This window comes from Saccopteryx leptura, chromosome 6, assembly GCF_036850995.1.
Source record: "Saccopteryx leptura isolate mSacLep1 chromosome 6, mSacLep1_pri_phased_curated, whole genome shotgun sequence".
In the NCBI taxonomy this organism is placed as follows: domain Eukaryota; kingdom Metazoa; phylum Chordata; class Mammalia; order Chiroptera; family Emballonuridae; genus Saccopteryx; species Saccopteryx leptura.
The window spans coordinates 128,097,063-128,112,415 of NC_089508.1; the positions used below are offsets into that span (position 1 = coordinate 128,097,063).

The 15,353-nt window shown below is 42.5% G+C and overlaps 1 protein-coding gene and 1 pseudogene across 1 annotated transcript in view; both read left to right on the forward strand.

The window, feature by feature from the left end:
* Nucleotides 1-45: 45 nt before the first annotated feature.
* The window catches only part of ARID3B (AT-rich interaction domain 3B), a 126,951-nt gene continuing 111,643 nt past the window's right edge, over nucleotides 46-15,353 (forward strand). Inside the window, exon 1 of the mRNA XM_066342732.1 lies at nucleotides 46-483. Within this exon, the coding sequence (XP_066198829.1) occupies nucleotides 282-483 (202 nt within the window). The 5' untranslated portion in view covers nucleotides 46-281. The remainder of the gene's footprint in view (nucleotides 484-15,353) is intronic.
* Nucleotides 4,823-6,883, forward strand: LOC136376278 (CDAN1-interacting nuclease 1 pseudogene; annotated as a pseudogene).

Sequence of the window (15,353 nt, forward strand, 5' to 3'; positions counted from 1 at the left end):
GGGTGGTATTTCCTGTCAAGAGTTCTACGGCGTGCGTCGCGGGGAGAGGCCTGGTGACTGCAGCGACGCCGCGAGAGGCAGGTGGAGTCAGCTTGTCGCGCCGATTGTGAAAACGCCGCAGGTGGGCACGCGGGCCGCGGATGCTGGGCCAGACCCTGGACCCCAGTCCGGTCCCGTTCCGTCCCGTCCCGACCCGACCCTCTGCCTATAAGGGCCCTTTCCGCGGCGGCTTCTTTATACGCCCGCCCGGCGGGTCTTTGCCGTCCCTGCAGTGAAGGCGGATGCCCTCGGCGAAGGCGGCCTCTCTGTCGTCCTCTGCTTCCACTTCTCGCGGCGACCCACCTGAGGGACCGGCCCCGAAAACCGGTTCCCGAAGGGGAGGGACCGCGTCCGGCTTCGGGCCTCCACGGGAACCCCCCCACCCCGCAGAGAAACCGCACGTGTCTGCTTCCCGGTTAGAACCGGGTGAAATCAGCGTGGAAGGTAGGCTCCGCGACAGTGTCCAAGGGCGGCTACTTCTAAGTAAAGTCTATTCGGGGAAATAATTTTTTAAAAAGCGAACATGAGAAAATAATGAGGTAGCTCGTTGCAGCTAAAGGCCAACCGCGCGTGCCCAAGTGCGGAAGCATGATTCGGGGACACCCAGCATCCCACCCGGGACTGAGGGCTGAGGAGGGCAGACAGCCGCCCCCTCCTGTTCTGCTCTGTGTCGGGGCCTCGGGCTCAAGTCCAGGTTCCTCGTGGCACCTCAGAGGACCTCCTCCCCAGCCCCGTCGGCTCCCTCCTCCCCCATCTGCTGAGGAGCTTGCACCTGAACCACAGTTGAGAGTCCTGTTAGGTCGTGTTCCATGTCGTGTCTCCACCGCTTGCAGAAGAATGGAGGAACCCTTCTTTCTTGTGTTTTCTTCCGAGTGTGTCTGAAATGCCAGGCGCTCCTGAATGTCTTGTATCCACGGTTTCACTGAGGTCTCTGCAGGGGAATGGACGATGGTTGTCTTGTATTCCACTTTATCTTAGGCAGTTGACCTTGGCCTGGCGCATAGTAGGTGAGCAGTAAGTAGGTGTTGAATAAATAATTGCGGCCAAAGCTATCTACCTAATGAGGCTCTTGCTCCCAGGAGACGGGGTCCACCCAAATTCTGAATTATTACAATGTCCAGAAACAGTGTAATGATAAATTACTAAAAAAGCAAACAAATGAAGGAATGATCCCATGTCAAGTACAGCTAGTGCTTGACTTACGACCATGTTTGGTTCCGACAGACCAGTCGTAACATGATTTGGTTGTAAGTTGAGTAGGCTATATATACAGTACTGTGAAATGATGTTATAAAAATCTTTAAGTCATATTTTATTATAATTTTTTTCATTGTTATATATCATAATTTTCATTGTTCATTTTATGCCATTTGTATCATCTCTACACCATTTTGTTTCTTATTTTTACATTCGTCAGGTTTAAGTAAAACACTGCATTACCAGTACAACTGGTTTAATATTTGCAAAGACAGTTTCCTCTTGGTAGACATCTTGGGAGGGGTTTGATGAAAAATATCCAAGACACAAAACACAAATTGCTGTACCGAGTCTGGGATGGTGCAGGCGGAGATGGTAGTGCTGCCGGAAGCTGGTCTGCACTGTCGTATGCCCAGCTGGGCAACGCTTGCGCTGCCAGACGCAGAGCAGATGTGGCTGGCGATTATGGTCGTAAAGTCGAATGGTCGTAAGTTGCATAGATTATAAGTCGATCAATATTTGTATGTTCTTTGAGAACCAGTTTACCAAGTAAGTGTTGTCCTCAGAAGCAAAGGTCAGATTCTGGAGAAAACTAGAAGCTGACAGGCAAGACCAAGGTGGAGGGCCAGAGGAGTGGTATGAAGAAAAGTGTCCGGGCCCTGTCCTTCAGCCAGCCCACGTTTGGAGACATTGATACTCATTAATTGTCTATGAGACAGTGGTGGACAATTATTCATTAAACCATCAGGCTGCTCAGTAACTATTGGAAAACATGATAAAAATGAACATTTGCATTTTTTAAAATAACTATGGTTTACAAAATTACTGTGTGGATATCTGAGTCTAACAAGAGAGCAAATGAAAATCATCATCTGTAAAGACTCCTGCTCCAAACAAATGTATAAAATAATGAATTTATTAAAAATCATATAGCTGTGGCCCCAGGAGAAATGGGAAATGAAGCAGTAACTGGAAACCAGGCAGTGAATTTAAAAGCTAATGGCTAAGGTGCTGCAATGAAGAATTGATGCTTCTCAACTCTGTCCCTGTCTGTCCCCCTCTCTGTCTCTCCCTCTCTCTCTCTGCCACAAAAAAGAAAAAAAGCTAATGGCAAATTTCCAGAGAGATTAGGGGTTCCAAAAACCTTGATGTACTTTTGTTTTAATATCAAATCATTAGTCCCCTCAGAAATTGAAACTGACATCACAGCATGAAGTTGAAACATTTACAAGATTTGCTGACCACAGCAAACATGGATCAGCACCAAGAGAACACAGAAAAGTTCTCTCTGCTTGGCTCTGAAGACAGGGTTGTGAAAGGGAAGTTGATATGGGAAAGAATAGTCTTCTCCAAGAATCTGAAGCCCCAGGTTTGTGCAAGTGTGTGGTCAAACTTTGCCAGAAACATCCAAAGTTGGTCCTGAATTTTGCATTTTAACATATGGTAACAAATTGTTGGAGACTGCAAGCCGACAGGGTCCTTGCGATTTAGATTTTGGGGAGACAGAGGTGTGGGGAACTGACAGTAGGCTGACAGGCTGCCCAACCCCCCACCTCACTTGCTTGGTTAAGTTGCTAAAGACTAAGTTTTTCCCCACATGTTAGCTGTGATGCTGGAGTGTTTCTACTCATCCCATCCCCCAAGTCCTTTGGAAAGACTGGAGGTAGTTTTCTTTTTATCCTTTGTTTTGTGAAGTTAAGATGTTATGCAGGGTGGAGGGTTTTCTGCACTTGGGAAAATTCTTGGGTTGCCTTGGAAATGTGAATTTGTTTTAAAGATCTCTTTGATTTGCTAATGATTTTACTCTGCCCTATAAATAAAACAATTTGTGGGTGGAGACTCTTGCAAGCTAAAGACAATGCAGAGGCCTTCCGATCCCATCCTCTTTCTCTTTGAGTTTATTTCTTCATTCTGCACCGTTCTCACTCAGGACCTGGACAATTACTAGTCGTGCTGGTCCACGGCGACAAATATATGATGTCTGATGAATAGATGCAGAAACAGACATTCTAAGTGACTAAAGATTCAGTGACAAGAGAAAATGTATGCTTGTGAGGATTTTGCATGAGTGAGCATAATTAGGTAAGCTTTGTGCAATGGTGGTATCTTAGCCAATGAGGTTTATTTGAGGCACTAGTATTGCTAGTTAATAAGAGCAAAGGCAAATGACATATCATTTCAGTGTATAAATATAAACTTTGAATTCAATTTATTCTTTTAGAGAAAGCAACAAAACCCAGATCTTTATGAATGAAAGAATGTAAAGACTAAAGACATTAAAATAAGTTAGGATGTTCAAAGTGTCTTCATTAAGTATTAACTCTAGTTTTTAAGTCAACTTTATTTAGAAATAATTTGCATACTATAAAATGTACACTTTAAAAATTGGTCTTGGGGGCCCTGGCCAGTTGGCTCAGTGGTAGAGTGTCGGCCTGGCGTGCAGGAGTCTGGGGTTTGATTCCCGCCAGGGCACACAGGAGAAGCGCCCATCTGCTTCTCCACCCCTCCCCCTCTCCTTCCTCTCTGTCTCTCTCTTCCCCTCCTGCAGCCAAGGCTCCATTGGAGCAAAGTTGGCCCGGGCGCTGAAGATGGCTCTGTGGCCTCAGCCTCATGCGCTAGAATGGCTCTGGTTGCAACAGAGCCGCGCCCCAGGTGGGCGGAGCATTGCCCCCCTGGTGGGCATGCCGAGTGGATCCCGGTCGGGCGCATGCGGGAGTCTGTCTGACTGCCTCCCCATTTCCAGCTTCAGAAAAAAATACAAAAAAAAAAAATTGGTCTTGGGGCCCTTTGTAAATTAAAGCAAATATAAATCCTCTTTGGAGCAACACATCAAAACACATGTCATCCAACAGGAAAGAAGAAAACTAAGTGAAGGTTTCACACAAGAAATTTACAAATGGCCCTGGCCGGTTGGCTCAGCGGTAGAGCGTCGGCCTAGCGTGCGGAGGACCCGGGTTCGATTCCCGGCCAGGGCACACAGGAGAAGCGCCCATTTGCTTCTCCACCCCTCCGCCGCGCTTTCCTCTCTGTCTCTCTCTTCCCCTCCCGCAGCCAAGGCTCCATTGGAGCAAAGATGGCCCGGGCGCTGGGGATGGCTCTGTGGCCTCTGCCTCAGGCGCTAGAGTGGCTCTGGTCGCAACATGGCGACGCCCAGGATGGGCAGAGCGTAGCCCCTGGTGGGCGTGCCGGGTGGATCCCGGTCGGGTGCATGCGGGAGTCTGTCTGACTGTCTCTCCCTGTTTCCAGCTTCAGAAAAATGAAAGAAAAAAAAAAAAAAGAAATTTACAAATGTTTATGAGAATGTATCGTAAGAAAGATCAGAAGAACAAATCAATCACAATTCACAAATGTCAGACATAAGGAAGTCAATTTAAAAAGAGAAATAAAATGAGGTTGCTGGTTCAAAACCCTGGCTTGCCTGGTCAAGGCACATATGGGAGTTGATGCTTCCTGCTCCTCCCCCTTCTCTCTCTCTCTCTCTCTCCCCCCCCCTCCTCTCTAAAATAAAAAAAAAAAAAAATAAATAGAGAAATAAAATAATCATGATAAAATTAACAAGGACACCAAAAAGATATCAAGCCTTTAAGAAAGAATAAGGTGCCCATCCCCTACTCCCACAGAGTTCCAGAGTGAATCCCAAGCTGTGCAACTAAGTGAAGGGGGGCAGGTCAAGCCAAGGAAGTCAAGGACCAGCACGGTGCTCCTATGTGCCCACCCCTCATCTCTTGGCACCAAGGCAGCTTGAGCCCAAGGCATTTATTTGTGCCAGCCACCTCCTAGACTCTGGCCCAACATTATGCTAAAGCCCAGTAGGATGAAATAGCCTAGTGTCTATGCCTCCCCCCATGCAGAGCCTGAGGAAGCTGAAACGCAAGCCATTCTGCTGAGCATCTTCTCCCAGGAGTACATATTAAAAGAATACATGCCAAAGATTGTACTTCAAAAGGAATTCAGAGTTGTTACCAGGGCTGACCCGTGGTGGTGCAGTGGATAGAGCATTGACCTGGAATACTAAGGTCACCGATTTGAAAGCCTGGCATTATGGGGACAAGGCAGAGACTAGAAACAATCAATGAAAAACTAAAGGGAAGCAACTACAATCTCTCCCTCCTTCTCTCTCTAAAAATCTATAAATAAAATCTTTAAAACAGTTATTACCAGAGGTACCCGAATGGCATAGGGAAAAATGAAGCTGCCTGAGTGCTCCTGGAGCTGACCAGTGAGGTGGACTACACACCCTCATTAATGGTTCAGATTATACTGGCTAGGTTTCTACAGGAACATAAGGAAACTCCACCCTCCAAGTCTCTTATAAATAGTATGCGAATAGAAGACCCTTCTCAGATTCTACCTGGAGTTCTAGCAAATCAGGTCTATCAGCGCATGAATAACTGCTATTATGGACCACTGGTGGACTGTCTTAAATATGCCACAGGTCATGAGCATGAAGTCCTGCAAAGACACTTGCTTCTAGAGAAAAGACTGTCCTTTCTAGATGAAGATCAGCTCCACACAAAGGGTTATGACTGGTACTTGGTTTTACAAGTACCAGTTGCTGTAGAAGGGCACATAATTCACTGGATTGAAAGCAAAGCCTCATTTGTTGATAAATGTAGCCACCACGCCTACCTGTATGACCAGTTCTGGAGCTACTGGAATAGATTTGGGCTTGGCCTGATCATCTATTGGTACCAATTTATCCAGGAGCTGGACTCTAACCAGAAGAGGGGCATCCTGCTCAGCTTGTGTCATAGCATAGCTTGACCCTGATGGTCCTGGAAGAGAAGCTGGGAAGGAAAAGTGAATCTGCAAGCAATTTTACTTTCCTGAAGCGGCAACTCCTGGCAATATATGCCCTGAATTCCAGCTGAACTCTTGCTGCCCTTGGTCACACCACTTTGTTTTTAGACAAATGCATCAAGAGTTTCTGTTTTCTTTCATCCCTTGCTAATAAGAACATCCAAAAACTACAGACACAACACACTCATTATCAGTATTTCTGTCTCTGTCAAACAGTTTATAAATATAGTCAAAATCTTCCTTCCAGATGGTTTCTCCTTGAATACTAAAGAAAAATGTGGAGACTGAAAGGTGTGATTTTTCAATTCTCCCAGTTACTGAATCGCCTTTTTATTTTCTTCCCTAGGACTCCACTTATTCTCTCTTCCTCTCCCTTTTTCTTCATGTACATTCAGATACCTAGTGTTGTATTACCACCATTTAATTATCTAGCACAATCCTAGCAAAGCTGAAGACATAAAGTCTGAAACTAAATGTTCGCCTTCATCTGTAGGGCTCCAGGAGATCTCGAGGGTAGCCTGTGCCACATGCTTGTGTTACAGGAAACAAAGGAAACAACTCTCAGAGGACAAAGACGCCCAGACAAGTGCTGGAGGAAGGGGAGTTTACTAGCTGATGGAGCAGCATGACTCAAAAAAGGCAACAATGCCTGACCTGGTGGTGGCGCAGTGGATAGAGCGTCGGACTGGGATGCGGAAGGACCCAGGTTCGAGACCCCGAGGTCACCAGCTTGAGTGCGGGCTCATCTGGTTTGAGCGAGGCTCACCAGCTTGGACCCAAGGTCGCTGGCTCCAGCAAGGGGTTGCTCAGCCTGCTGAAGGCCCGCGGTCAAGGCACATGTGAGAAAGCAATCAATGAACAACTAAGGTGTTGCAAAGCGCGATGAAAAACTAATAATTGATGCTTCTCATCTCTCTCTGTTCCTGTCTGTCTGTCCCTGTCTATCCCTCTCTCTGACTCTCTCTCTGTCTCTGTAAAAAATAAATAAATAATTAAAAAACCAAAAACAAACAAACAAAAAAAAATTTAAAAAAAGGCAACAAAACACGAGCTCCTGGAAGTTAGTTTTTCTGAGTCTTATATACCTTTACAGCTTTGGCTGTCATGTGAAATGTGCCTGATTTCTTTGTCTGTAGGCCTACATGACTTTTGTCTCCAGGAGGAGAGGGGGTATGAGAAAAGATTCGAACCATTTGTCCTTGACTGTTCACATATCCCATTCTTGCCTGTGTTGCAGGTTATTTCAGGGAGCTGTTAAAGGGCTGCACAGCTAGGGTTTGTTACTTTTCAAACTTAGTCATCCCTTCCTCCCTCACTTGATTTGTCCAGGCTTTAGTTTCCTGACTTCCATGGTTTTAAGGCAAACTGGAAAATATACTTGAGAATTTCCTCTTTTTATAATACTTGAACACCAAACATTTTTTACTTATCTCATTTGAAAGTTTAGTTACATTGTATCTAGAAGCCATACTCCTTCATTGGATTGGGGGCTGAGGGAGAAAAAGCTGACAAGGGTTCGTTTTAAAACATGGCTGTCTTAAAAATATGAATAAAAATGTAAGTTCTTACAAGATGAAGAGAAAGAATAAGACAAAAACCACAATAAGATACCACCACACACCTGTTAGACTGGCCATTATCAAAGAGTAGAAATAACAAGTGTCGGCAAGGACATGGAGAAAAGGGAACCTTTGTGCACTGTTCATGAGATTATAAATTGGTGCAGCCACTATGAAACAAAATATGGAGGTTTCCTCAAAAAAAATTTTAACTGCCATATAATACATCACTAATTCAAAAAGATCTGTCACTAATAGATGACAATTGTTAACTTTTTATGTTTCTAATAATATAATTTTATTAAATTAAGTAAATACATGTATTCAAAATTTAGATTATATTCCACGTGTGTTTGATAATCTGAATATTCCTCTTGAGTATTTCCTCATACACTCAAATTGTCTTTGTCTACCTGATATTTTTACATTTTATTTTCAAATAATTTCAAGTTTACAGTAAAGTTGCAAATATAATACAAAAATAAACCCCTCATAATCTTCACCCAAAGTCCCCAGTTATTAACATTTTACATTTACTTTATTATTCTTGCTCACATATACATATCACTACATACTATCTAATACACATACTATTCTCCTACCACCATTTCTGAGCCACTTGAAAGCCAGTTGCAGATACGATGTTACATTGCTCTAAAATATATCAGTAGGTATTTCCTCAAAACAAGGACCCACTCTCCTATAAAGCCATAGTACAACCCCTCAGAATTAAGAAGTTAATGTTAATACAGTAGTATCAGTGGTGGGATTCAGCCACTTTGCACCAGTTTCAGCAGAAGCAATACCTAATTTTTTGTTGAGTTTGGCGAACTGGTTGTTAAAATAACACTTGGTTTTTTGTTGTTTGTTTTTTCTTAAGTGAAAAGCGTGAAGGCAGAGACAGACTCCTGCATGCACTCCGACCGGGATCCACCCAGAAAGCTCCCTGTGGGGCAATGCCCTGCCCATCTAGGGCCGTTGCTCCATTGCTCAGCAACCGAGCTATTTTAGCACCAGAGGAGAGGCTGCTACGAACCAGCGTGACTCATAAATTGTGCAGGTCTTGAGTGGGAATGGTGCGAGATTAGGAAGTAAACACAGAGAGAAAAAGGTTGGGATCAGGAGGCCTCCTGTAGGCTGATGGCATATAAGAAGCCTCTTAAGAGTGCACCCCCCACCACCACTATGCAACAGCCAAGGTTGTGGGGAAGAGCATAGTCTTAAACTAAGCCCTAGGCTGTAAGGACTTTATCAGCTTAGCCTGTCTCCCACAGAGGCCATGGAGCTATCCTCAGTGCCCAATGCCTAGTGCCAACTTGTTCTGTCTGAGCCATGGCTGTGGGAGGAGAAGAAAGATAGAAGAGAAAGGGGGAAGGATGGAGAAGCAGATGGTCGCTTCTGCTGTGTTCCCTAACTGGGAATTGAACCCAGGGTATCCACACGCCAGGCCAATGCTCTACCACTGAGCCAAACAGCCAGGGCCAAAATAACACTTGTATTTAGGGTTCTCTCTAAGGTGGGCACCTGGGCAGCTGCCCAATGTGGAAATCACAAGTAGAGGTCCCTTACTCTTTGAATGTTCATCTGTGCAACAGTGTATTCTAAGCATCCTGTAGTAATGTTCATTCCATCCATAGGTGAAAAAAGTTGCAAATGAGAACATCAATCAAAAAGCAATATGGCCTGATCAGGTGGTGCAGGGGATAGAGCATCGGACTGGGATGCAGAGGACCCAAGTTCGAGACTCCAAGGTCACCAGCTTGAGCGTGGGCTCATCTGGTTTGAGCAAAGCTCACCAGCTTGGACCCAAGGTCGCTGGCTTGAGCAAGGGGTTACTCGGTCTGCTGAAGGCCCACAGTCAAGGCACATATGAGAAAGCAATCAATGAACTACTAAGGTGTCGCAACGAAAAACTGATGATTGATGCTTCTCATCTCTCTCCATTCCTGTCTGTCCCTATCTATCCCTATCTATCCAGAGGGATCTGACTTTCTCTCTGTCTCTGTATAAAAATTTTTTTTAAAAAGCAATATATAAGTATTTTAAATAACAGTTTTATTGTTTTTGTCAGGTATTTAATATTTTTTCATTAATATTTTAAAACTTTATAACAATCTAGTTTTGTGTACCTCTTATTGTTCTTATTTAAGTATTAAATGCATGAAATAATAAACTGCCTTTGAATATGTCAGTTTTTTTATATGTAAAGCAGTCATTAGGGCAGAGAACCAGTTAAATTATTTTACTTCCACAACTAAGTAGTAGCATGTAATCCACTGATGTACAGTCATCCCTCGCTATATCATGGTTCACTTTTTGCAGCCTCATTGTATTGCAGATTTTAAAATTGTATATGTCTAATTTTATATTGTGGATTTTTGCTATATCGTGAAATTTCGGGGTGTATAGGTATTTTTGTATATTTGTTATTTTAGTTATTTTTGCGGTAGAATAAGCAAAGTATGGGAAAGGTTAATGACAGTGTGGGAAAGGCATATACAAGTGTGGGGAGGGTTTATAAAGCCTTAAAATATATATAAATAATAAAATAAATATAAGGTCGCTACTTCGCGAATTTTCACCTATTGCAGAGGGTTCTGGAACCTAACCCCCACGATAGATGAGGGACCACTGTAATTCAGATTTTGTCAACTGTCCCAGGTAGGTGGAGGCTGATTATCTCACTGCTATATTCACATTATGTAGGAGATTTTCAGTCTGTTATATCAGTCACTAATCCAAGCAGCCTTGGTTCCTTTTAGTGGGGAATTGTATTTAGAATCCAAGTCTGAATGCCAGGTGCGCTTTCTGCCACCATTATTTCCAGTCCTTCAGTGCATGGACCTGGGAAGCATATGAACGTTTACATTCAAAAACCCATTTTTATACACACACACACACACACACACACACACACACACACACACACACACACACACACATATATGTATGTGTATCACCAAGACTTCAAATTTCAATTCAACACCATGTATTTTTTCTAGCTTTACCCCTCCTCTGTAATTTTACCTTCTCTAAAATAGCTTCTAAAAATAAAAATAAAATACAATAAAACAAAATGGCTTCTGTTTTCCATAATAAGTTTATTTGCTCAAGTTGAAATTCATGTCATCATCACAGAGGAGCCTCTTCAACTTAGGACTGAGTCCTTTTATTAGTGTCCTTGCCTTCTGGCTCATATTGTCCATTTCCTGCCCCAGACAGAAGAAATGAGCCATTTCTTCAAGAAGTTAATGTGGATTTTAGTGGGAAATTATATTTCAAGACCAAAATCTGGGCACTAAAGATGTTTACTGTCATTCCTAAACTGCTTTAGTATACAGAGCTAGAGAGAAATCTAAACCTATATTCATAGATCGCTTCTCGGCCTTTTGGCTAAGATCATGTGTAAACCTATATCCATAGAGATAATTTATTCTGCTACTTCACATTCAAGACCACAGGAGTATATGTAACTTTTCTATTTACATGGTTATTTCCTTTTACACTGAGAATTCTACTTCTGAACATACAGGATGAGAGCATCCGCCTGGCATGTGGAAGTCCTGGGTTCGATTCCCAGTCAGGGCACACAGGAGAAGTGCCCGTCTGCTTCTCCACCCTTCCTCCTCTCCTTCCTCTCCCTTTCTCTCTTCCCCTCCTGCAGCCGAGGCTCCATGGGAGCAAAGTTGGCCCCGGGAGCTGCAGACTGCTCCATGGCCTCTTCCTCAGGAGCTAGAATGGCTTTGTCCACAACAGAGCAGTGCCTCAGATGGGCAGAACATTGCCCTCTGGTGGTCATGCCGGGTGGATTTCCCTTGGGCACATGCAGGAGTCTGTCTGCCTCCCCAATTCTAACTTCAGAAAAATACAAAAAATAATAATAATAAGAACATACAGGATGACAATTTGAATATTCCATAATACTCACTTTATCCCTCATTACATGCACAACAAACTCCAGAGTGATACTAGTACTATCATCAATTCAACTGTTGAGAATTTTAAAAAATTTCTATATACTCTTAATTCTACCCACCCTACCCTCCATTTTAACAGATGTATTACATATCATCTGAACCTATACCCATTAAATACTTTACCTTCTTCCTTTTAACCCTTTTAATTCTCTAAAGAATTCTATGTTTAGTGCTCACCACTAATTTTTTACAATTGAAACCAGTTCTCTAGTAGATTTAGGGATAGAATCTTTCCTATATAATTTTATTTATTTATTTACTTATTTATTTATTAGATTTTTTCCAAAGTTAGAAGCAGGGAGGCAGTCAGACAGACTTCCATATACGCCGGGATCCACCCGGCATGCCCACCCGGGGGCGATCTGCCCATCTGGGGCACTGCTCTATTGTGGCTGGAGCCATCCTCAGCACCCTGGCAAACTTGACTCCAGTGGAGCCTTGGCTGCGAGAGGGGAAGAGAGAGAGAGAAAGGAGAGGGGGAAGGGTAAAGAAGTTGATGGGTGCTTCTGTGTGCCCTGACCAGGAATCGATCTCAGGATTTCCACACGCCGGGCTGATGCTCTACTGCTAAGGCAACTGGCCAGGGCCTATAATTTTTTATTAATAGCAGTTTGACTGCAGTCTTTATACTTGAAAATCAGTTTTCTAAATATAAAATTCTTGGCTCAGATTGTCTTTCCTTGAATTTTTTTAAATTTTCTTCTGATAAAAACCTAATTTTCTTTCCTGTTCAAGTTGCTTACTGTTTTGCCCAGTTAAAGTACATTCAATACTTTTATTTCAGAAGAGCAATTTTGAATTATAAGTTTTAGAATAGTTCTGTTCTCTTGCTTTGGGTTTCTTAAAGGGGACTCTTGTTACCCTAATGTTGGATCTTCATCTCTTTAATATTTGTTACTTTTTCTCAAATTGTTTTTCTTTCTTCATTTCTTTTTTATTTTTAAGGTCTTCCTCCTTTTCACCTTATAGCTCTCTTACAGCATTATCTGTTGTATTTACTCTTTTTTGTGCTCCTTTTGATTTAGATTTTATTGTATTAATTTTTTTCCATTGTTTGTAATTTTCTTTACTGAGTTCTCACTGCATTTCCAATTGGTATTGTGCTTTCAAGACTTACACCATTTTCTTAAAATCTTTTAGATTGTCTTAGAATAGATTATATTTTACCTGTTTCTTGCTCATATCTTATGGTTTTATTGCCTATAGAATGTAATTCTCCTTATCCTCTTTTTCTTATAATAATCTAGTATGAGATTTGACTTTGTTTCTTTTCTGTTGTCCATTTTTGTGTGAAATTACTTTTTCTGAACTTTTAAAAGGAGATGTGGAGTATTCTGGGGAAATGGCAAAGTAGAAAACAACAAGAATCAGTCTCCCCACCTAGACAACTGCACTGGCAGAATTTGCTGTTACTGTTTTGAACTTTGAAGTCTATTGAAGGCTTGCAAGTTCAAGGGGAAGAGGGCAGTAAATTTCAGTTAATATCCATGAATTTCAGGTCTTAGCACTGTAGCAGCTATCCATCCCACACCCTTGGCCCTTTGGCAAACAGCTGTGCATGTATTCCAGGAGTAGCTTGCATACAGCTTGCTGGAGCCATGGGAGGCAAACAGAACCCTGTGCTCCAAATATTGGGGGTCTGTATTCTGATCACTGATTATTTTGATCACAAAACTATAGATAAAGAGGAGGACAGCTATTGTTGCTGCACTACTCCCATTGTTGCAAATCCCTCAACTTCCGGCTGAAGTGATTCTTGGGGGGATTTAAAAAGCCAGCACCCTTTTTCTCCCTCCATTTTTTCTCTTTCCCCCCTTTGAGAGGCAGACATTAAAGACTACGAAATTCAAACGCAACTGCACGTATAGGGAAAATTCAAGAGTGACAATGCATGCCCAGGGAAAGACACAGGCTCAGAAAAGATCTGAGAATACCTTAAGCTTACACCTCAGTTTAAGCCCTTGGCAAAGAGACAGCCTACAAGAATCAAAAGTTTAAAAAAAAGTTAAAAAAAAATCAAAAGTAATAACAAAAACAGCAAATGCTGAAGGGGTAGAATCTGATTTGAAGAGATACCACATTATTATTAGAGTCAAATATCCAGTTTTCAACAAAAAACATCATGAGACATACAAAACCAAGAAGATATGACCCATTCAAAGGGTAAAAATATAAATCAACAGAAACTGTCCATGAAAAAGACCTGATAGGAGATATATTAGACAAAGACTTTAAAACAATAGTCTTCAAGAAATTCAGAGAACTAGGGGAATGTGTAGAGAAAATCTGGAGCTCAAAAGTACAATAACTGAAATGAAAAAAACCACCAGAGGGACCCAAAGATACACATATTTGAGAGTGCAAAAGAAAGAATCAACAAACTTGAAGATAGGACAATGGAAATTATCAAGTCTGAGAAACAACAACAAAAAGACTGAAAAAAAAAAAAAAGACTGAAGAAAAGCCAACAGACCCTTCAAGAGGAAAAACACATATTTGTGAGGCACAGAGAAGAAAGAGTTAAAGGGGAAGAAAGTAGATTTCTCATCAGAAAGTTTGGAGGCCAGAAGGCAGTGGGCTGATATAGTCAAAACAAAGTGCTAAACAACAACAAAAAAAACCTTCCAACTAAGAATTCTATATCTAGTAAACCTGTCCTTCAAAAATGAAGAAGAAATTAAGATATTCCAAGATTTTTCCAAAAGCTGAGGGACTTTGTTAACACTAGATATACCCTTTGAAAAGTGCCAAAGGGTCTGACCAGTGGTGGTGCAGTAGATAAAGTGTTGAGCTGGGATGCTGAGGACCCAGGTTCAAAACTCCATGGTCACCGACTTGAATACAGTCTCACCAGCTTGAGCACAAGGTTGTTGGCTTGAGGCCAAGGTCTCTCGCTTGAGCAAGGCATCAGTGGCTCATCTAGAGCCCCCAAGTCGAGGCACATATGAGAAGCAATCAATGAACCAACTAAAGTGCCACAAACAAGTTGATGCTTCTCCTCTCTCTCTTTTCCTGTCTTTCTCTCTTAAAAGAAAGAAAGAAAAATACTGTTCACTCAGTCCACTGAACACCCTGCCCAACCCAAATTGCAGGTCTACCTAAGCCATTTCCAGTGGCTTTTCCATACAAGCAGCTTGTCTTAGCTCAGGCTGTGGACTTTCCTAAATTCTCTTAAACAAAAAGCATCTGGTCTCTGTGTGCCCCATACTTCTTGCTAAATGGTCCTAAGCTCAGCACTAGCAGCAGCTAGCCTTGGCTTGCAGCTTGGCCTCTCCTGGCACCTCAAAGCCAAGCCATCTGCAAATTGCTTTATAGCTGATGCCAGGTGGCTCTGAGCAGGGTACAGGTGGTAGCTGACCTTGGCTTACACCTCCAGGGAGGCAAAAAAAGAAAGAGAGAGGGAGAGAGAGAGAAAGAGAAGGAAGGGAAGGGAAAACATACACCAAAGGGCAGAATGAAGGGGATACTAGATAGTAACATGAAGCTTTGTGAAGAAATATAGTAGTAAAGGTTAATACATAGGCAATTATAAACAGTATTATAGTAACAAACATTTGGGAGTCAACTTTTTGTTTTCCATATAATATTTTTAGCGGGAGAGAGATAGGAATGAAGAGAGAGAAAGACAGGAAGGGAGATGAGAATCATCAACTTTTAGTTGGAGCACTTTAGTTGTTCATTGATTGTTTTCATATGTGACTTTACCAGGGAGTTCCAGCCGAGCCAGCAACCTTGGGCTTCAAGCCAAGCCAGCGACCATGGGGTCATTTTGATGATCCCA